The 24,790-nt window shown below is 31.3% G+C and overlaps 1 protein-coding gene and 1 long non-coding RNA gene across 4 annotated transcripts in view; one reads left to right on the forward strand and one right to left on the reverse strand.

Moving 5' to 3' along the window:
• LOC121126813 (high-affinity choline transporter 1) overlaps positions 1-24,790 on the forward strand; it is a 113,856-nt gene that overhangs the window by 5,643 nt on the left and 83,423 nt on the right. Inside the window, exon 3 of one of the 2 annotated variants that reach the window (XM_040722166.2) lies at positions 12,076-12,244. The exons of the other annotated variant lie outside the window; for it this stretch is intronic. Coding sequence (XP_040578100.1) covers positions 12,076-12,244 — 169 coding nt within the window. The remainder of the gene's footprint in view (positions 1-12,075; positions 12,245-24,790) is intronic. 2 annotated transcript variants of the gene reach the window in all.
• LOC121126818 (uncharacterized) lies at positions 1,466-24,278 on the reverse strand. Of its 2 annotated transcripts, XR_011782822.1 has the most exons (6): positions 24,138-24,278; positions 16,507-24,041; positions 3,492-3,566; positions 3,259-3,424; positions 1,826-3,182; positions 1,466-1,765 (listed from the first exon to the last, which is right to left on the reverse strand). It is a non-coding gene; the product is annotated as an uncharacterized lncRNA (long non-coding RNA). The 2 variants fall into 2 exon arrangements; XR_011782821.1 differs by having other exon boundaries at positions 1,466-3,182.

Here is a 24,790-nt window from a genome sequence, read left to right on the forward strand (position 1 = left end):
TATTGTGTACAGTCATACTTCCTCAGATACGCCTGCTGTGAATATGACCAAAGAAATTTGCACTCACACGTGAAGCACTTTAAAAGTGAAAATGCCAGGACACAAATTGCTAAAGTTTGGTAATCAAGTAACAATAAACATTAAAATATCCACATATTTCTACGTAACATTCCTCTCAATATGTTGCTAAACCAAGTTTATGATCAATAAATTTTTTGATTTACTTGTTGGTGTTTTTTTCTTAATCACAAATAAAAAGTTTATTATATTAACCTTTGTAAATTTGTAATTTAAACCCTGTTCACCCTCATGTCAAAAAGCTAACCTACTACTAACTTTCCTAAATAAAAATTATTCAATACATGGACCAACTAAAAACAATATTAAAATTACTTTACCTCCAAATAAATTAGTATCTTGCGTATCCAATGCTTCAATAGAATACTTCTGGGGCATAGGTACTTCAGAATATTACTAGGTGAATATGTAAAATTAGTTATACAATGTCACTATTTGGCTTTATTAAACATATTAAATTATCATAAGTGTTCATTTGAATAGTAGCCATAAGTGTTCATGGAATGGCAGCAATCCAAAACGAATTAATGGGCTAATTCAATCTCCCCTTCATGTTACTATCTGGAAAACTATTGAACACATTGAATTATCATAAGTGTTCATCCAAGACAAATTAACTGGCTAATGCAATCTCCCCTTCGTTTCTAATTTTTAATATTAGAATGAAGAAAAAAAACTATTGCTAGGCTTAAAAAAACGGAGGAGGAGGAAGATTGAAAAGTTTATTTTCTATGTATAAGACTTGTATGAGCCTAGCCGTTCCACATACCCAGAGGGGATGAAAATCAAAAGTGTAATGTGATATCAATAAACTAACCTACTCCTAAATTGCCTAAAGTGAACATCGCTTAATACATACACCAACTACAAAATAACTTTATAGTTACTTTACCTCCAAATAAATTAATATAACACGTAATATCCAATGCTTCAATAGAATGCTTATGGGCCATATGTACTTCAAAATATTAGTTGTACAATGTCAATATTTGCCATTATTGAATAGATTAAATTCTTATATTTGTTCATTTGAATTGCAGCAGTAGGTGTTCATTTGAATTTCGGTAATCCAAGATAAATTAACTGGCTAATGCAATTTCCCTTCATGTTACTACCTTAAAAATTATTGAAGAGATTGAATTCCCATAAATGTTCATCTAAGACGAATTAACTGGATAATACAAGCTTCCCTTTGCTTCTTATTTTTAATAGTAGATAGAGTTAGAAGAAAAAACAAATTGTTGGTAGGCAGAAAAAAATGGTGGAGGAAGATTCAAATGTTTCTTTTTTTATATATAAGGAATACATTTCAATCTATTTAAATAGTATTTACCCTATAATTGTTTTTATTAAGTTAGGAGTTTAAATGAAATTATTTATTTTAGAATCCAGTGGTTTTGGCTAATACCAAATTATTTTATTTAAGTTTATTTCATCCCTTCTTTGAATATTATAATATTATTGAAAATTAGTAAAAAGTAGTGATTTCCATACTACACATACAATTTCATAATTTAGGAAGATGAAGGGCATCATAAAAGTGATGATGAGGATTACAACAGTTCTTTTAAATATTTGATTAGACATTTATAATATCTAAGATCATTCTCGTATTTGGAAATTTTGAATTAAAGTCCCCTGGCATGTAGAGGTCTATGATGTGAATTGGCAGGAACAGATCAATTTCCTTAAATTGATTATACATATTTTAAACATAATGCCAATTTCTATATCATCCTTGTTTTACCGTAACTTCATCAATGTGAAGAATAACTCGTCATCTTGAGTCAAGTACTCGTTTTTATAGTTTAGATGATCAACAGCCGGTCCAAGAGAAAAATACAAAAATTTGAAGTTCCTGTAGTTCCTCATTCCTGTGTAGTAGGCAATTGCTGCAATAAATTAAATTGTTTATAGTCAAATTCACACTAATCTATAATATAGGTCATGAATGTTTTTAAGACGGATAAATATTCCTCTTAAAAAATATGAATAAAGTTATATAAGAATGCGTTTTAACATTTTTCTTTTACAAAACGACAGATACTGATTTAAATTCAAGTTTAGTATCCTTCTATAGAATATCCCAGGATACTTAGTGTTTTATTCATCTATCTGATCAATTATTAACAAAGTTTTGGATCGATATCTTAGGTCGAAGGAGTTCTTCTTTGTTACAAGTACTTTGATCATATTGATCTTTTGTAGTCAACAGATCTGATTGGTCATCTTGGCGTTATGTTGGAGTTAAAATACCCTCCTTGATGTTCTCAGCCTGTACCTCCTCCACTAACATATCCAGTTGTTGATTAGAAGTCATGATCATGATGTTTCCATCGATATTATTTATGTTACCATTCTATAAAAAATATGGGTTTATAAATTAAAATTTATTAGTAAGATTTAAAGACCTTAAACTTGCCCCATTTTCAATGTTGATCAAGAGAAAAATTTTCTCAACGGGATTTTTACTTACTTCTGACCAAGGAAAAAGAGATGAGACTGCATCTCATTTCAAATGCCGATATACTTTACCTCTCATGGAAGCTGGAGTTTCTTTTGGCCCTTGGAAATCTTCTAGCTAGAATTTTTTTTCAAATAATACAGAGTGTGGTGATGGCCTCCAGAGTGGACTTTTATCGTATTCTTCACTCAGAGCAATCTGCCATTTAAGATATGTAGCTTCATTCGAAGGGGCAAATGATCCTCCACTTGAGCATCCATGCACAAAATCAGACAACGGCATACACTATAATAATAATTAATAACTATCCTACATCTTACGAATATTGCAATTTTAAAGATGAAATAATATTTAAATAGCTAAAAAATACAGTGGCGTCACAAAACAACTGACGTAATCTTAAGCCATATTATTGCTCTTACGCAATCTAAACTGATATTAGCCCAAGCGACAGTGAGTCACACCCCTGGCGGATAATATATATTTTTTAGTTTGCTCGTGGCCTATCGACACGGTTCTTAAACAAGAATACAAGGACGGTTGGCAACCCTTTGCCCTTTTCTGTATCTATTTTTTTCTTCAAGCATATTGGAAGAGGATCTGCGTTCATATAGCATCAGAAAAGTCTTTCATGCAATCGCTAGTGTTATATAAAATATGACTTATTATTCTAATAGATTAAAAGAGAATGTTATTTTAGTTAATACTATATATACCTTTATATAAGATACTTTAAAAAGTGTCTAATCTTAAGTGAAATACTGAAATGGCATTCAAGTCCAAGCCAAGTCTTTGTTTGTGTTATCCAATCTAGTCATATGTCTTCAAACTGTAAACTCAAGTCGAATTTGAGTCTCAAATCTCGAGTCCATGTTCCCACTTCTGGTAGAAATGATAAAAAAAAAATATGTTTAGATTGAATGGCGGTTCTTAATTTGTCCTTAAGTACATCGTTTGTACGCAGTGCTGTAACATTGGGAGTCATAACTTGATCATGGCCCCCAAAATGATGCTTGTTCCTCCACTGAAATAAAAATATATATGTAAGTTAAATTTTATTTTATTGACACTGAATTTCTTTAATTAAAGCTTTAATTATTAGACTTTCATAAAAAAAAAATTAATAAAAATGTGATCTCAATCTAATTAACGGACAAAAAAAAATCGTAGTGACGCCATTGGCTCCTCTTTATAATTTGGAGTTACCATCTCAAGATTTAAATCAGGTAATAGGACAACTTGTTCCTTGTTAAGATAAAGAGTATTTATTAATTGATTAATAAATTTGAAGATTTTCTTTAATGACTCATATTTTAGATGTGGTTGTGTAAAGTTTGGAATAAAACTTTAAATTCTAATGAAGTATATGCAATAAAGTACACTAATGAAATATGATTAGATACATTATATATATATATACAAGACGATTTGTATCAACTTAATAAGAGTAGAGAGAAAGCTACATCACATCTCCTCTTTAATATAAAAAAACATATTCTACACCTGACAGGAACTGGGATATAGTTTTATTCCAACCCACATAGCGTTGGCATAAGATAAATATCACTAAAGATTATTATTATTTATTACAAAAGTGGTTACAAATTCCAAAGTCATCGTATCATACTAGAAAAGTAAACTTAAAAATTTATAGAAAGACCCTATAAGTCACTTGAAATGCTTTGAATTCACAGTCTTAGATAAATAACTTCTAGAATTCAAGCCCTTTAGGTAACTACGTAATGTAGCCTGTTTTGTTCTTTTTGCAGAAAAAAGACGGTTTATCAAGAGACGAAGACCATCGTTCTATTGTAATTTCAGATTGTTCAAACTGTACTGAGCTTTCCATTTTTCCTTCTACTCTCCAACGACTCACCCTTTGACTACCTCCCGAATTCTCTAAGTAGTTTGTCGTTCCACAGCAAACCACCTCTTTTTCTGACACATCTTAAATCCTAATGAAGTGGAACTTGCTGCTCCTGTCTAGTATTATGCAAATGATTGTCCGTCAATCCGAGACTCTTGTCCAATATAAATAATCAATCATGCCTAATGATATTATAATTGATAGCGGATAATTAAGTGATTAGCACTTCTTCCATTACAATCGATGTCGTACTTGTTTATTTCTTTTATATAATAATATATGCTATATTCTTGGAGGGTATTATAATTATATAATTCTTATAAGATCACTCCTGGGGATTTCTTCGAGATCCTCACCCCAACGAAACGCTCTTTGAAAGGGTAAACGGTTTCTTTTGAGCCATGCATGGGTTACATCATTGTTTTTGGGGAAACTCCGGTGGTATGCAAGGTTGCAATCTTTCACCATTGTAGTACTTGCGACATGATAATAAACTCTTATAATTCGAATTTAATGTAAACTAAAACAAGCAACTCCGGACTCTCTGTCAGAATAAAATACGAGTAAAAAGAGAAATGCTGTAGTCATGGGGAAGAAATTAATCTTTTTTAAATTGTCTCATACCTTTTTGCACTACTTGGTATTGATTTTTTATAACTATATTGATTGACGGTGCATTAGCGATGAAACTTTTGTTGAAAGTAAAATAACAAGTGAGACATTGCTTCTTTGATTGTAATTGTAATGAAGTAATGGTAATTATTGCTCAGAACATTAATTATTTCTTGTTAAATAGTGAAAAGATAAAATGTCAAGGGAAATCCATGTCTTCCTAAGGACAAGAACTTTCTTCTTACATCTCGTTTTCTACAGAAAATTCTTAATTTGTAATTGCAAGGTTTGTAAGTTATCTTTTGGTGCATCTAATGCAGTAATTTTGGGATTGGAATGTAATGGAGAAAAGAAATAAATTCCTTAAAAAATTAAAAAAACTGCGTTGATGTCAGTTTAGTAAAGCAATCCTTGGAGGATCTAGGAAGTGTGTCTGTGCTGAGATGGATATTATTACTCCAGGTGAAGCACAATCGACCGTACCATTTAAGAATCTGAGTAGAAAGTCGACTTTATTCTAATAAAAATATATACATTATATAAAGGTAAACACATGAAATCAGATGAAGAAAAATATATAAGAGACAATTTAACTACTTAGTAATAATAAAGAGAAAGATTGACGTGCTTAGAATGGTATTTCACCGATGATAATACTCCCTTAAGTAGGTTCTCACGAACCGCCTAATTATAAGTCTCGACTGAACAGTAGGAGAGAGTTCCTTATAAATTAAGGGATTAATTCTAAAGGTATCAACTGGGAGCCCCGAGTTAAATAAATTATTTCTATCCCATAAAACACAGCAGACGTTCTCGGGACGAGATTTCAAAAGTAATTATCTTGGTCCCTCAATCCCTGTTTTCATTGCTGTAGAAGTAATTTCAACCAAATTGATTAAGCAAGCTTCCAGTATTAGTATTGTTGTTAAGAGAAGGGACCAATCATCGATTGCAAGGTGAATGTTCGACAGATATGGTCTTAGAGATGGCATGTAACATGCGGATCCAAACGTCATTTTGAAGAATCAATTCACTGGTATAAGTAAAAAAAGGTTGAGGTACAGAATACGAACGTCTTATATTTTAAAAAACAAGAGAAACTGTTATTTTTGCCATAAAGAATTGGAGATCTAGTTTCAACTATTCCACAAATTGGTAAAAATAACTCTAATGCTTAATATGGTGCAAAAAGAGATCTAGATAAACTTTGAAGTGAGAGTCAGTCCCTCAGATTGGTTCATTGTTATATCATCACAGGATAAGGATAAGTGACAGATTTAGAGGCTTATTTCCGAAGTACAAAGTATTATACACGCAGTGAAACACAAGAACCCAAAACTCCCTTCGTGGGTCCATGATTATCTTGATAAAACAATTATAATCTTCGACTCCCTCTCCATCGGTGGAAAAAACTTATACACAATATAAAATGTTTACAACTGATTATTTCTCAGAACTGGATCAAAATCCTCTGTTCATTATTGATTCGCTTATCAAGTCTCTGGATTTGCCGGTTTTTCTTTTCTTGTTTTTCTCCTTGTGTTGTTTACCTTATTTTAACTGAATATAGAAGTGTATTTTCAGGTATGCAAGTTTTTTTCTTCTAACCCGGAACATGATGATAATTGTGCATAGTTAAGTTCGCCGTTTCGGTTTATTTAGAAATCTATTATTTAAAATAAAGTTATGTCGTTCGGCTTTAAAAAAAATGGATTAACTATGTCTTAAGATCTTTGGCTTTTAAAATGGATGTAATCTGTAACATACAATTATCTTAATTAAATAAGTATTCACATTATCAAACTAAATTATCAAGGTTAGAGATTGAACGGAAAAATGAACGATGTTCAGGTTTTCACTTCATTTCTGAATGATGAACGCAAAAAAAAAAAAAAATTACGGTGTTCTTTATTTATTGCTTCTAATAACTATTATTTTCATAGAATACTACATTATTTTATTTTTTGGATTATGGGTAGAATGAGGGTGCCTAAAATGAAGTAATAAATATTAAAAAATTATGTATCTAATTTGTATGTCAAATTACCATTTACTATGTAAATTGTTTATTTTCTATGAAATATCTCACAACACACCATTTTAAATCAATGGATTAAATAATGGCCGTGTGTGAAATAATAATTATATGTTAGGTTAGAGTGCAATTTTCTACATACAGATTCATTTCTTATCTTTCTAAAATTTGAATTTTATTCAAGACAAAAGAGTGGATATTATGGAAAATCCACCACATTCATTCGAATTCATTTCAATATGTAAGGTACCAATTGTCGGTGCCCTAATGTTAGTACCAAGTAGGGTGTAATGGAAAAAGGTTATTTTTGATTTTTTTACTTCCCATCTTATTTAAGTGCATCTAATGTCTGAACTAAAGTTTATACACTGTTACTGTTATAAGGACTTCAACCCTAGACATAAACAACCCGTTGCAAAAAAGACGACGAATGAATAAATATTTAGAACTGTTTCCTATTTATATTTGTAAAAATTTAACAAAATTATACTAGGTGGTTTCTTGAGAGTATCGGGAGAATACGGCAAATCAATAAATAGCCCTTTTTCAGAATAAAATTCCCTTAGTCTTGAAGGAATCTTTATACATAAGTTGACGGATTTAATTCAAATTTTTCCTTATAGTAAAAATAGACAAAGAACAGAATTTACCTTATGAATTTTATTAACTTTTTTTATTGGATAATGATTTGGCATCACGGATAACTCATAAAAGCTGATTTTTACAAAGAACATGAGAACCCAATTCAGTTAAAAAGTTGAAATTATACCAAAGTTTCCACCGTAGTCATTATAATCATTTGTATTTACACAAGTGCCTTATTATCAGGGGATTATTACCATATTAGCAAACATATGTGAGGCCAATAAAAAGAAATCAATTCGAAAAAATATGTCGAAAGGAAAAAATGGATTTTTAAATAAATAAGAAAAAAAAGAGACTATTCTTGTAACAAGAAAATTCACCACTTTTAGACAGTTCTAAAATCCGGAAAGAAAACCGTATTGATTAGAATCTCTAGTTTAATTTCAATGCATTTTTAAAAGTATAATGTATCATAGGAGCTGCAATATCTTCTTAAAGATAGCACACCATTTAATTAGATGATATGGATGAATTCAAATTTATGTTGATAAGATTAGGTTTAGAACTGGCTCATCTGAAATTATTTTTCTTCTTATATTTTCTATCTTTCAACACCATCATTTTATTGATATAATAAATTTTCGTTATGATTTTCCCGATATCCAACTTCAAAGAATGAATGGAAACGTCACATTTTGTGTTATAGATGAGGAAAAAAAGAACTGAAAGGTATATCAAAAAGGGTTTTTCCTTTTTTCTAGGACCATTAGGAAACAAAACTCCCTGTTTTAATTGATTTGATTATCAATTAATCAATGTTTTCGATTTTGTTATTGAGTAATTAAGCCTATTGTCTGGAAATTTTGGGGCCCTGGATAGGAACGATCAAAAGATAAAATTCAAAATAAATTAATGGAGAGTTGGTCTCGAAATTCTTTCTTTCCTCATATTTACAGGAATTCTAGATTCAAAGACTTTAGACTCATCATTTGAAAAACGGATTCACTCATAACCAACATAAGTTAACTGGAAATCCAGTGAAATTGAAACATTAATGATAGTAGAGGAAATATTAAACATTTTTTGGAGAACCGAATGAAAGATCATGGTATTTTTGTAAGAAGAAGAGTTATCTGAAAGAAAGTCGTTTTGTATGTCATTGGAATAGGGAAGTTGAGATAAAAGTTAAAACTTATTTAATATCGATTATAAATTAAACGAACTTATCCAACAAAGAATTAATAAATATTCTTTTTCCTCAACATTACCATTTCTTGCCTATGTTCACTTCTTCTCCTACATCTGTCACTTTATCCAAAGATTCTTTATCATTTTTATCTTCAACATCTAATTATTGGGGAGAACATACTCGTTGGAAATTTTTGGCTATTTTGGTATCACTCCAGATTCAGTTATATAATTTTATTTATTTGTAATCCACCCCTTTCATAATTATCATACTCGGTATTCTATTTTGATTGTACAAGTAACTTATCAACCCATTTTGATCCATAGCAAGGACTCTCACGTGAATATGCAGCTGATGTATTTAAACCACATGGAAATACTCATAAAGTTAATAGAATGGTCCATATTTTGTAGGCCCAATAATTTTTAATAACATCCAAAGATGTACTTGGGATTTAGAAGATTTATTCAGTACTCTCTACAAGGAACATATCGGTGACAGACAGTAAATTCTTTTCATATATTCTTGGACAATATACTGAGGTGGGAGCTAATTGCTTCATCCTCTGAGTTCCAAAATCGCCCATTTATAATCATTCAAGTACATTATGACAAAGACTGGGAGTATAACGACTCATGATCTTAAAACAAAACATCCATTACAAATAGAAAGTGATACAGAAATTTGCTGGAATCTTTGAAAATATGAATTTTTGTCAGAACTTTTTGGAATCAATCTTTCTCTAGTGAACCTCATAACTTTGTATATAATGGGATCTTTGCTTGATTCTTTTACCATTATCTTCCTTCTACAGCCATTATACTCTATTTATTACTTTTATGGCACATACCATTTCAATGTCTTCCTGCCTCTCCTCCTCGTCAAAGTTCACGTCTCCTTCGAACGGTAAGTGACTTAACATATATGCATTGGCATGATTAATCGTTTTTTTAAACTCAATTTTATAATCAAATTGATTAAGAAACAGGATCCACCTTGCGAGTCTATTTGCTGCAATGATCGGAACATCTTTTCTGGGGCCAAAAATTGCAACTAGTGGAAAATGATCAGTAACCAAAATGATTATTTTCCATAAAGATTTTAGTAGAACTGTTTTAATCAATATACTATACCGAGTGTTTCCTTCTGAATTTGGCTGTAATTTTCTTTAACTTTGCGTAAGTATTTTAGAAGCACTGGAGATGGGACGTTCGCTTCCATCCGAGAAACGGTGGAAAAGCAGTGCTCCAATCCTCAAATTACAGGCATCGCGAGATTAACCAAGAAGAAGATCCCGATTATAGTATACAACTACATTTTCTGAAGAGAATAATTCTTTTAAACATTTAAAAGACTCTGGTTCCATTGAGATACACTTCCATTTCGTCTGTTTCTTTGTGAGAATGTATAGTGGAAATGTAATTGTACAGAGATTCTGGGCTTAACAATTTAAAATAAAACTGAACAGACCCCAAAAAAGCTTTTTGACTTGACACACACATTTACCTTAGGTCCTTTATCAATTTCGTTACTTGATAATACATGACCTAAATTTTCGACAAACATTTTAGTGAATTGACATTTATCTAATCGACATTGAAATCAATTTGTATCTGAGCGTTATAATAAATTTAGTGAATGACTATTGTAATCTTCTCTATCTCGTCCACTGACTAGTCTATCATCAAGATATACACATAATCCTGGGGAATCTATTGTCAGCTATTTCATCATTTGCTGAAAGTATCATGGTGCAAATTCTATAGCAAAAGGAAAACGTTTTTGTAAAAGCACTCCCTTTTTTTTTAATGTTCCTTTAATTTGTTAGATGGAGTTGCACTGATTAAGTATAAATAAATATTATAATATTACATTTACTCCATCTGAAAGAGGAATCTTTGGTGAAATCCATACACAAAAAGTATATTCCTTTCACTGGGCGCAAACTCACATTGAATTCAAGAGAACAACTTCTCCCGAGCACGTTTTCCATGAGCTACGATTCCATAACTGATGATCGGTAGATTGTACTTCTTTGCAGAATCATACTTCCAATGGGCCTTTTGCAATGCCATACTTCATAATACCTCCCAGTGACACTTCGAAAGAAAATTGCCTGCAGTAGCTGTATCCAACTCCAACTCGAATTTGCGTCCTTTTATAATGAAAGTTATTTTAAATTAGAAAACTGTGAAGGATGTTTTTCTTTTTCATGTGCCTCTTGAAATTGCATGAGTGTTTATCGAGGAACCTAAAATTTTTGCCAAACAGATTTTCTCTTCAGCTATAGTAAGGCAAATAAATTTTCTTCCAAATTTAGGGAAATGGTTGTAAACTTTTGATTTCACTATGACAGCCATTTCAAAGAAGACCTGCTGAAAATCCCAAAAGTAATTAAAAATTTGTTAGTTTATTGGATTTGAGATATATATATAAAAGTAAATATATAACTTTATAATTGAATCAAATTTGAAGGGAAATACATTTAATTTAGCATTGGTAAAATTATACAAGGTCAGTGCATTTACTTAGAAATACATAACAAATTTAATGAATATTATGAAATTGAACTGACTATGAAGTAAAAGTATATTTACTAAATAATATTTTAGTTGCTCCTGGGGAAAGATACGTTAGATGAATTTAGATAAAAATTACAATACGACAGGTTGGCTGTATAAAGATTGAAATATCAAGTGAAAAATAAGTCTGTTTATAGTATTTTTTTGCGACTGTTTTTTTTTTCTTCAGAACTACGATTGGATAATAAACTTTCCGTGGCCTACACGTCTAATTAATATGAAAATAAAAGATTAAAAGTATACTATGGATTCAAATATCCTTTAGTTTCATAACATCAATTATTCGTAAATAAATACAGACTATCCGACGCCAAACTGACAGGAGCCTTAATAAAATTATAATGAAATTTTTTGTATTAAAAAAAGAAGGAAGAACTCGGGACTCGCACTAAATTTAGACGAGGCCGAGTCCTTAAAAAATAGAGCAAAACTGCAAGTCCACGAGTTTGAGTCCACAACCCTATGCATAGGTACTTATTTATTATTTAAAATGTATGATTTACTAAAAAAAGATTAATTTTAAAACTTTTTTTTTTAATTTGCATATACTACAAATATTAAATACGTTTAAATTTTTTAAGTTTAATAAAGACAAAATAAAATAAAATGGATGGAGATTACACAATTAAAGTACAGCTTATTAAATTATAACTAATTATGTAGGAAGAAGTAATGCTAGCTGGTCGAAATATTGGTATGTTTGTAGGAATATTTACAATGACGGCCACATGGGTAGGAGGAGGTTACATTAATGGAACAGCAGAAATTATCTACAGAGACGGCCTTATCTGGTGTCAAGCGCCATTAGGATATGCGTTAAGCCTGGTCTTAGGTAAGAAATATATATATTTTTTAATTTTGATTTTAAACTTTACTCATAAAAGAAAGACTCAGTATTTCGTATCTATATTATTATAATTAAAAAAAAAAATATATATATATATAAAATAGAGGTGTACGTGAAATAGTATTTGAACTGACAACCTATTAGGCAACAAAAATATCTACATAGACAAAGCATTATCTTTAGAGTTGCAGAAAATATGTGCTGTCGGTAGGTAAAACAAACAAAAAGCTAATGAAACCATATGTATAAGCATTATGTACGATAATTATGAAGTTTCCCCCCTTTTTTTACATTTCGAATGAATGAGCTAAACTCTGGAGTGAGTGAGTTCCACAGATTGCCTATGGTTTTTTCTAAAAGTTATTTTTGGTAGAAAACTATTCTTTGAAAAAAAAAAAAAACTTAACCATTTACAACTAGCCCCTAAACGGATTATTTTTCATTGTACAAGACATCTTCTTTAACTAAACCCTATGACAAAATTGTTTTTCAAGAAGCAGTATTCCCTCAGACCTGTGACTACGGGTGTGTTCGGGGGGCACTCCCCTGACTAAACCGTATTATCAAATTTATTAAAAACAACGTTTTTCTTTGAAAAAATGAATTTAGATATGAAAAATTTGTTACCTTCTCACAATTTACAAATTAAGAATATCTGTTCATAATTTTATTTAATAGATTTTTTTTTTACATCATTTGTAAAATTTGTTAAAAAGGAGATTCCAAAAATATTTGTTTGTCAAAAATCCCAATATCCATTTCCCCAAGAGAAAAATACAAGTAAATACCCTGTCTCCAAATTGTGTATCTACTTCCTGTTGTGTGGTGCAATGTACACATAAGCTAAATTAAATAGTGAAGTAAAAGAAATGGTGGTTAAAAAAGTGGGATCGGTTGTGTCAAATTTTGTTTGTAGTCAAATTGGTTATTTTAATTTTTGGTTCATTATTCTTCAGTTTCAAATATTATCAAAAAAAAAATTCAATCCTGAAATATAGCCCATAGTATGGGCTTTCAAACTGTATAGGTTTTGAACAAATCGGTATAACTGAAACGTGAAGCATCTGTCAATAAGTGAGTTGATAACTTGAAAAAAAAAATGGCTATTAGGCTTGAACTAAGCAAGGCTTTTTTTACTTGTTCAAAAGACTCTGTGTAGTCTTCTAGCCATTAAAATTTACAATCTTTCTTCAGCAATAATCTTACCTAAGTAATCATGTTGGCCAAATCCGGTACGAAGTGTTCGAGTTAATTGGTAAGCTCCATAAAAGATCGTACACTTGAGATATTTTTTGGTATTGGAAATTTACGGATAGCCACGAGCTTGTCCTTTACTAGTTAACGAGTGAACATACACCCCGGGATGAGCAACTCTTAGTTATCATCAGCAGGCAATATGTGATGTTGGCAATATACGTCTCCCATCTGGCTTGCTCAAATTGCAACCAGCGCCCGAAAATAGAGGAGTCAGTCCAAGTATGAACTTTATCAACCTTATATGGAATTAATGGTAAAAAGTGATCATTGATTTTGGGAGACAAAACTGCCACTTCGAGTTTGAGCCTAGAAATAGTAACTTCCTTGACAGGCCTTAGTTTTGTACGACTAAAAATAGAGTACACATAAACTTTTCCGTTCATGCCACACACTCTAAGATATGCAAAACTACCATATCCTTCATTTGATGCATCACAGAAGATGCAAATATCAAGTATAGTGTTTTTATCTATGTGTGTACTCACACTTCTGGGTATACTAAAAAATTTCAAGTCGTCTTTCCAAACATTCCATTTCTTTGATATCTCTACAGTAATTTCTTCATCCCAATCAAAATTCTCTTACCGTAGATCTTGAGATATGAACTTCGCCAAAAATAATACTGGGCCATAATATCCCTTTGGGTCAAAATATTTAGACGATTCTGTTAAGATGATGTATTTAGTAAGTTTTTTAAAAAAATAGATTCTTCAATATAAAGCGAAGGTGTATCTACTTTTGGATCCCAAACATATCCTAATGTTTTAGAAATATCCATCGATAACCTACGGTATTCATTAGCAATTAACTTTTCTTCTAAAAAACTGAAAGCATCTTCTGAATTACTTTGCCATTTTCTATGAACAAACTGACCCCTTTGATTCAATTTCATGGGATCAGCAACCAAGTTCTGGACTTCTGTAATATTATTTACCCCGGTTAAAACTTCATCAACATACATATCCTCTAAAATTATCCTAGAAGCATCCTTAAATTCTGTTTTATATTTAACCGTATTCCACTAAACTGCCGAAATTGCACAATGGGCAGCACTTGCCGTTCCAAACAGATGACGTGTATGCCTAAATTATTTTATTGGACCATTCCAAGAAAATCTCAATAAATCACAATCTTCTTTGCTAATTGATACCTGGCTTTACATTTTTGAAATATCTAACACTTGAGCAATTTCATGAAAAGACCACTTAAAAAGTAAATCAATGAGATCTAATTGTCTCTCTGGTCCTACTAATAAGCAATCATGCAGTGAAAGCTCTGAATCAAATTTCATTGAGCCATCAAAAACTACTCTAATATTAGTCTATGATTCTTTTATTACACCATGATGTGGGAGGTAAAAAAAAGGATTTTTATTCATTAGTTCTTCATATGGGGCCTTCTCCATGAAACCAAGATCAATGGACTTTTAAATAACATTACGATATTCTTCTCACAATTTTCTATTTTTTCTAAATCTAGACTCTAACAAATTATATATTCTTAAGACCTTGTGCCTCGTATCACCAATTAAACTTATGTTTTCTTTCAGAGGTAAGGGAGCCTCTATTCTTCCGTCTACGAGCCTTCTAATTCTTTTTTCAAAAATAGATTCAGCTCGTTTTTCATTAATTGTTAGTAAATCCTTTGACTAACTCCACATTCTTCCATTTCTCAGAAACGGCTTAAATTAGGATCATCGTTTACTTTTTTATGTGAGACACAAATAGTCTTTTACATTTATTACTGAGAAAATTGCCACCAATTACCCAGCCAAACCTCATATTTCTCTCATATGGTTCATTATGAACCCTAAATCTTGAGGGGCTATTTACCAAAAATAAAGACATCATATCAGCCCGGATCAATATATCCAATTTTTCCAGTCGATCGATATTATATGCAAGAGGTAAGTTCCTTCAATGGGGACAGTCTACAACCATCCTTGGTACTCTCATATGACAACCAGACAACTTATTTCCTTCGTATGCAGAAAATTGAATTTCATACCCGCACTTGTCCAAAACTGTGAGTTCATGTTGATAATATTTATTACTTCGACCAGTCATGTTATCTACACCACTTAAGAGAAATAAAATTCTTCACCCTTCAGGCTAAGAAGAGCCTTGATGACACTGGATGAAATTAGACTTATTTGAGAACCTTCTTCAAATATAACATGAACCCCACCTTTAGACCCCGTATGTAATACAATAGTTCGAGCTATCGTTAACATTGCTGACACTTTCTCATCAGAACAGTGTCAGACATTTTGATTATTTTCTAGAGGAACAAACTGCATTTAATTTAAATTCACCCCATTCTCCTTTTGCACATCGCTATGTAACAAATAATGATGCCTCCCATTGCACTTGGAACACCTTCTATGTGATTGACTTTGACTCTGTGAGTGTCCCAGACTACGACGATTGAAACAAGCGCCTTCCTCATATGCTTGTGGCTTGCATTCATCAATTGACTTTTCTCTAAAAGCCTGACACGTATCTAACCTATTTGAATTACTTGAACAGTGTTGACAAGCAGTAACCTCTGACACTACCCTTGACCTAAAATATGTATAATGCAGAAATAATAATAATATTGCACCTCTCAGAGTAAAGCTAGATAAGAACAACTCACTTTATTTTTATGGCAAATCCGTTTTAATAATATTATAGGCTATTAATATGATCAATTATATTCAAAGGTCATAACTGGGGCAATTACAGTCATATTAATTAATGGAAGTGTCTAAATGGTAGCTAACATTCTAAAGTTTCTCATCCTATGCCTCAAATTTGATGATAGATCCCATAATAGAATAAATATGTCTATAAACTATTGGAACGTTAATCCTAGATAGTATTGAAATAATTTATGTGTGTTTGTGATGTATGCCCCCATAGAAAACAATGATAAAATTATTTAAAAAATTGAGACAAATACAGACTTTAGACATAAACATAAGTTGTTTGGAATTTTAAGTTACGTACGTAAGGTTGTGTTTAAGTCTGATCAGACCAAATTCCTGGGTTCTGGAGAGCAAGTTTGATTTTTCGCTAATAAGATTTGTCGATTCAAATTAATATCCAAGTATGCCTCGACTGTTTTGACTTAATCAAGTTTTCAAAGCGTTGCATATTTTTTCAGATATGCTGAACATTAAGTGAGAATTTAAAAAATTGCAATCCTGTTGACCCTAGCAGGCTAGGGGGTCCTATGCCACTTTAAAAAAAAAACTTAGTATAGTCAGCCATCTAACGATTTAGTTATACTTAAGGTAATCTTTTATTACTGAGATGGTACCCTTCTTTTTGGATGGTACAAAAAAGGCCTTCTTGGCAACAGGACTGCATTCCCCAGGCTCATCAAAGATACAGCCGTGTAGGATCACACAGTTCCTTTTGTTTATATATCTGTAGTGATTGATAAGAATGGCTCATCTTCCAACTATGAATTAATTAATGATCTTACCTTGTTATATATTTTTGGAACTTCGTTTTAAAATATTTATCTAGGGGAGGTCACATCAAACTGCTGAATAAGGGTACTTTTATTTAGCTTTTATAGTGTATAACTGGCTCTTAATTAGTGCAAAAATATTCCGTGTTCTGCTCTATTCTGCATATTTTTAAAACATTTTCTATATATTTTACAAGCGTCACGAAAATAGACTGAAGAGTAAGTTTTCTCTGACTGCGTGTACATACTTTTTGAGAACCAACATCAAACTTCTGTAAAGAAAAAATAATTAATATTAAATTCAAGTGGATCCGTTAGATGGAAGTGCCAACTTTTTATCAGAAGTTCGTTAATTAAACTTCCAAAATACACGAACAAAAACTGGCTACAATAACAACATGAAGAATTTGAAATTTAAATCAAAGGGCTAGTAAAATATGCTATATAATATAACTGCATTGACTAGGAATAACAAGTTTTTTTTTAATTATTTGGTGTTCAAAGACATCCGGAAAGTAATGATAGCTTAAAAGTAATGACGGTACATACTATAAGCACTGAATGTGCGTCTTTTATGAGCAATTACCTGTAGTTTCCTGAATTTCTACCCTTAGCCTCACAGATTTGGAGACATTTTTGTGCAACGGAGCATCGGACCTCAATCCTCCTTTTCCTACAAAATGATGCGTTTTAGACAGAAAACATTAAATGAATTTTTAATATTTCATAATTTTAATTCCTCTTACTTCGAAATCCTTCCTTCAAGAACTAGTTCCTTTCACAAAAGAGTATATTCGTAGTATAATATAAATAAATAAAATTATATAATAAGTATGTAGGTAGGTTACAAAAAATCTAAAATAATTTAATCAAAGACTTTAAATGGACTCTTCTTATATATATATTAATGTAGAATTTTCTTGTTATCAATATTAAATTTCTTACGTCAGATGATTGATTTAATAGCAACATTTAGTAGGGACAAACGGCAACAAAAATGACTCTGAATTATGATAAAGCTAGGAGGCGGGTTTTGCTACTTTATTACTCTTATTGCTAATTGTTAATTACTATAGGCGTATTTACTAATTGATATTATCATAGAAGATGAAATATTACTTCATATATGGATATTCTACATACACAATATACATTGAATGAAAGTCCTTGATATATATAAATTAATGTAAAAATCAAAATCCAATATAATACTATTTTGAGTTAATAATTCAAAGAATCACTTGCTTTATATCATACTAGAGTCAACTCAAGAAAATAAATGAAAACAGCTGAAATGAAAAATACACTGCATCTTTGTTAGTTACAAAAATGTTGACGTGAATCTAAGATAGACCAAACACAACAGTCGTATTAAACTTATAAGGAAACACAATATTTAATATTTTTCTGCCTAACTAAGCTAAGCAGCCAAGTAAAAATTCTAGACTCCTCAATATTTTTCATTTCTATGGTTGCAACTACAAAAAGTATTACACTCGTCTTAGGTCATTTTATATATAATTACAACGACTGGGACTGTATAATGAGGACATTCATCTTATTTTCATATTATACGCGTGTAAGTGGTATGAATAAAAAAGAAGAATATATATCTACATATATAAATATGGTATATTATCCATGATCCTGTCATGATGAACGTATTCATGATATAAGGTGTATTTGCTCCAACGACTTGGGAAGCTAACTGCCTAGAAGTCCAAATTAGAAGGTAACCTTCCAAGAATAAAAACGCCATGCTCATCATAAGGATTTCAAGAACTATCTTGATACCTCCCGTCACTCATATTGTAAGGGTTGTTTTGATGGATTATCAATATATCTATGTGCCCTCAAAGTAGACTATTTTCAAGATGATGGGTATGTAAATGACCAAGGGTACTTTTAGACATCCAGATCAAGAAAGAAAAAATGATTTGACACACATGCTTGAGATAGTTCCCTTCAATAAAGAGTGTGAAACGGTTGTACATTTGTGTGCACAAAAATGCCTGTTAGTATTATAAAAAAATCATCCCATTTAACTCTTCCCATGGACTACGAGCAGACGTCAATAGTATTAAAATTTGAAATTGAAGTGATCAGTTTAAAAATCGCTCATTCAAATCCAAGGTCTACGATACATTTCGAAAGTATCAGAGGCCAATTTGTTTTGAATTTGAAGCTCTTTATTAAAACAGTCATAGTGGAATCTCTGAAGGATATCCCATTTCAAGGAATTAATAAATCCCATATTAATCTCAGTGGTAAATATGCTGATAACAATACATTGAAAAATCTTGTATTATTTCCTGAACAGTATTCTTCGAATATTTCCATTCCAGAAAAATCCAAACGGAGGAGGAATCTGAAAAAATGGAAGGAGTACAAGTAAATATTTCTGCCTTGTTCCGTAAAGAAACGTACAAATTGATTTAAGAGCTTTAACGCCCTGAGTTGAGGGAGGAGATACTGAGTTTGTTAAGAGTTCAATTGTCTTGGGTGGTATGAAAAGCAACGTCAGTCTTTTGGAGAAGTCGAGTGTATAATATTTCGAGGATTGTTTTCTTCTTAACACCCAAAGCAGTAAAGGCTCTGTCGGGTGTGCGTCGGAGAAAATTTCAAAGTTACCTAGAAAAGAAGATACCATTTTTGTCGACTTCGAAAAGGCATTTTGTACTGTCTCACAGAAGTTCATTGTCAAACAGCTATATAGGTAGGGACTACCAGATGGGATTATTAACATCCTTAGGAGCTCATCATTGAGCATTGACTTTCCCCGTGCTCGTTCTAAGTGTTGCATTCAGCATCGAGCTTGGCAAGGCGATTTGCTATCTCCATCCCTTTTTCTAATTGCATTGAGCAAGATTATCAACCACAACTCTGTGGGTCCATCTGAAATCCTTGGAATTCTGTAAAGATTGAGTCATCATTGGAGGAAGATGTACTCAGTATGGAGCTTTATCATTGATTCCATGTCCTCCCTTTACTAGGTTTAAACAAGCCATTAAAGAATAATTCTCGACTGAACCGTAAGATTGAGTTTCTTTGTAAAGCAGGGATGACTATTAAAAGCCAATATATATGAAATGGGAGCCCCATACTGTGAATGACTTCTTTCTATCCCATAGAACACGACGTTTGTTAAGTGGAGAGATTTCGGAAGTAATGATCTCGGTCCTCCAATCCCTGCATTTATTACATTAGAAGTAACTCCTAACAAAATGATAAGGCAAGCTTCGACTGTTAATTTTGGTCGTGCAATGTAGGATTCTTCATGAATAACAAGGCGAACATTTGAACAGCTTGGTATAAGCAATGGCATGGAACATGCAGATCCAAGCGTCTTTTTGAAGAATCCAATCACTGACACATGTCAAAAATGGCTGAGTTACAGACTGGGGACGTCCATTATTTTTACAAACAAGTCCCACGAAGATCCTAAGGGGATAATTTGTTATTTTTTGCCAAAAAGAATTGGAGACCTCTTTTTAGTTATTCTACTAATGTTTGAAAACTACCCCAATCCTTAGGATGGTAGAGGAAAAAGTCTGGAGAAATTTTCACGTGAGATTGAAATATAAGGAAAGATGAAAAATTGAGTTGCTGATCTACAAAGTGCAAGGTATAATATAGGATGTGAAGCCAAGAACTTCCTTCTTGGCTTAGTGATTACGTCTTAGAGGTGATATTAATTGTCAGCTCCCTCTGCATCTAAGGGATATACTAAGAACTGAAATGAAATTCTTGTTTACCAACGGCTTCCTTTCCTCTTTTTTGTCTTCTTTCATCATTATATATTATGTAGTATAAGGATCACTATGTAAATGGAGAGTGCAATTCTTTTCAGAGAATACGTAGGTTGACATTAACAATCATCTTAAGTATATCTACGTGGTGTTTGATTGGATAAAATATTATACGTAGATATACTAAAGATGATTATTTATGTCAATCTACGTATTCTCTGAAAAGAAGTGTACACTTTCATGTATATAGTGCTCCTTGTGCAGTAATACTGTCAGTATATTAGTGTATGTGGTCCTTTGTCTAAGATGAAGAGTGAGGACAAATAGTGTGGGGAATACTTTAGCATGCTCTCTGAATAGTCTGCAGGAGTTTGGAGGAGAAAAAAAGGAATAGGTCAAATACTTATTATCAAGGGTTGTGTTTGTGTGATTTTAGGAAAAAACTGCATAGGGAAAAATGGCAGCGGAAAAAATGGCAAGATAAAAAAAAAGAAAAGAGTTTAAATGGAAAAAATGGCAAGATTCTTTTAAACTGATATAATATCTATCACCAATATTATATATAATAAGAGAAAAGAAAAATAAAGAAACACGACAGCGGTTCCAATGGAATGAGTTCTAATCAATTAATTCTCCGATATTAACAACAATATCATTAGATATGATGAACTATTAATATTGGACAAGATTCCCCACTCAAGGAAGGAGTCAGCTCTTCTCTTTTGAGGCTCAGCTTAGTATTCTTCTTCAGATAATGTTTCAATCTGCCATCATTCCCGTACAAATAGAAATTCAAGCATCTTTTGTTGACGATAACCTATTTTTGTACTAATTCTTAGACAACATGGAGTATTTCGGTCTTTAATCAATGAACATCGATCTAAGCATATGAAAAACACTTCTAAATTAAAAATGTGTCGCTTCATTTATCCAATTGTTTGTGTGTGTTATGTTTGACATGTTTCGACATTAAAATAATAACTAACCTATCATATTTATGCTGTGATAATCCAAAGTAAACATATTTATTTTATCACAAATTGATAGATGTAACTTTTATGATTTTTTTATAGATTTCTTTCCATGGAATAAGATCTAAATTAGTTGCATGTTACGCATTTTTAAAACATCCACAAGCCCAAAATAACGATTGAAATTACTAATTTGATGATATATATTTTCTTCAAACTAACTTTTTAAGGGCCTTCGAAAAAATATTAGTGTAATTATGATCAAAAGAAGTTGACTAATACCCACTATGATCAAAAGAAATAAAAAAGATTGTATTTCTCTGTAATTGAAAGGCAAATTTGAGTTAAATAGACACAACAGTCTCAGAAATGCCAAACTTTTAAAATACAATATAGTTAAGAGAAATATAAGGCACCTGAAATCTTTGAGGCCCTAAAACCTTCCCCTAGAGTTGGGTCTAACTATACGTACCTAAATTAGATAATTACATGAGTGTCGAATAAATTTTTTTAGAGCCGTTTTTTTCGTCATAAAATATTTATTTACATTTATTCAATAAATAAATTAATTGATGAAATTAACCATTGACAAAGGAATTTACATTAATATTTGTTCTACAAGTTAATGAAGTTGGAGCTGGATTCTCATTCTAAACTGAAATGAATGAACATATAAAGTTATAATATTCATATTCTTTGACAAGTCTCACTGAAGACCATTATTATTTATTACAAACGTAGTTACATGTTCAAATGTCATTGTATCATAGTAGAAAAATACACATAAAAATTCGTTGAAAGAGCCTATCAGTCACTTACTATGGTGATCATACTTGACCTGATACATTGTAGGTATGAATTCATAGACCTAGATAAAAAAATTCAAGAATTCGAGTTCTTTCGATAACTACGTTATGTAGCCTGTTTCGTTCTCTTTCGGTAAGAAATAAATTTATGAAGAGACGAAGACCATCGTTCTATTGCAATTTCAGATTGCTCCCACTGTACTGAGCTTTACAGTTTTACTTATTATATATTATATTGGTGATATATATTATATCAGTTTAAAAGAATCTTGCCATTTTTTCCATTTAGACACTTTTCCTTTTTTTATCTTGCCATTTTTTCCCTTGCTATTTTTTCCTGACACCATTTGTGTGCATCATATTTTTACTTTTATTTTTTCCGGTCTCTTCTCACATGATTCTTAAGGCCCTAATTTGCAATTGCATCTCATTAGACTAGAAATTACGAACTATTTCTTGTCAACACATCGATGTGGCACGTAATGATGAAAAGGTCGAATATGGAAATAGGAGACAGAATAAATGAGGAAGACTAGTATCGACTTCATATTCTTAAATTTTCATTTTGTATTTTGGTTACTAATTTAGGATGGATTATTATTAAATGGTTTTTCAACTCTTTAATGTAATTTTTTTTAGAAACTTCTAACATGAGAACGTTGTCGAATTTCATTTCTAACGTTTGAAAACTTAATAATAATGTCGTCTTATCGTATAACAGTGTATAATGCATTAATAATATTATTATTGTTCTTCTCAAAGTAAAGATAGATCTGATAATTTGGCTTTATTTTTATTACAACTCTTCCCATCCCTCAAATTTTAATATAAATCCTACAATGTACCAACTATGTCTATAAGCTTTTTGGACTTCAATATTTATTAGATAAATAAATATAAAGGGAATTTCCCAATAACTTGATCTTTACTGAAGCGTCATTTTTAGTTGACTCACCACATATAAGAAAATTTAATTTTCTACTGATGAATGAAGTCTTTACACATTTTCTTCAATAATACCTACATAGTACAATCAATATAAGATACCATATATTATGGTTTAATTTTGATAATATACTTGTAGCTACCTAGATTTATAATTATCATTAATTATTTAGCATTTTCATAATTTGTCATCCTAATACTCTATAAATAATTAGTAATTACTAATTCAAAATTATAAATATAATTAAAGAAAAGAGTAAATATCCATTAAATCCAATAGTCAGAGCTGTATATACAGGTGTGTACGCAACATTATTTATATTTTCAAAACAAACACTCCTTCATTTGGATGTGGCTACAGCCCCTCCAGCCCACCACCTGCAGAGGCTCATGATATGAATCTACCTTTTTAGTGTCCACGTCAAGTCCGAATCCTCATTCTTCGTGTCCATGGAAAAATTAGTAATATTCAAACTTATGCCCGTATTCACTTTGGTCCTTAGATCGGAATTTAAATTCCAACAGAATATTTCGAAGAGTAATGTCATAATTAGTAGTTACTATGAATTACAGAAATATATTTTGAATCCCATTGCTGTCATCATCATTGGTAAGAAAAAGAATTAATATATATCTGAAGCGAACTAATTGAAGCTAAAATGTCAATGTAACTTTGTATTAAGCAACGTACCGAAAAAATTACTTTGAAGTAAATTAGTTATGTCAGTTTTTCAATACCAACTTCCTTTTCCGACGAAGGAGGTCAAGTTCTAGGCAAATGGATGGGATTGACGTCACGAAGGAAATATTTTGTTAAGAAATAAGCGATCCGAATGATTTTATATTTGGAAGTTCATAGCAGAGGTGGAAGAAAAGGAATAATAACAAAATTCTTAAGGTAGATTTCCAGTGTAGTGTGAATTAACATTAATTGTGTAAATGTACATTGTCCGTGTTATTTTCCATCATTCATGAACACACGCACTTCATACCTAAATGTTCCCTCCTTAAGAATGAACTATTAATGATAACAGTTTCACAAGAAAAAAAAAACATTTTTCAGGTTTTTAAATACTAAAGTCCCATACTCGTTTTAGAACATATTTTCAACAACTCATTATACTACCATAATTTAGTAACCGTAATTTTAAAACGTTGGCTATTATATTAAACTTCGCAGGAAATAAGCTTATTTTTATATTTTACCTTTTTTATTTATTATTGGTAAAAAATTTGCCTCCAAGATACAAAAGGAGTAGAAATAATCATTTAAAAAAATTCAAAATTATTGTGAAATAATGTATTTCTTTTACAATCAAACAACAAAAGGGTTTGTAAAGTTTT

This window comes from Lepeophtheirus salmonis, chromosome 12, assembly GCF_016086655.4.
Source record: "Lepeophtheirus salmonis chromosome 12, UVic_Lsal_1.4, whole genome shotgun sequence".
NCBI lineage: Eukaryota > Metazoa > Arthropoda > Copepoda > Siphonostomatoida > Caligidae > Lepeophtheirus > Lepeophtheirus salmonis.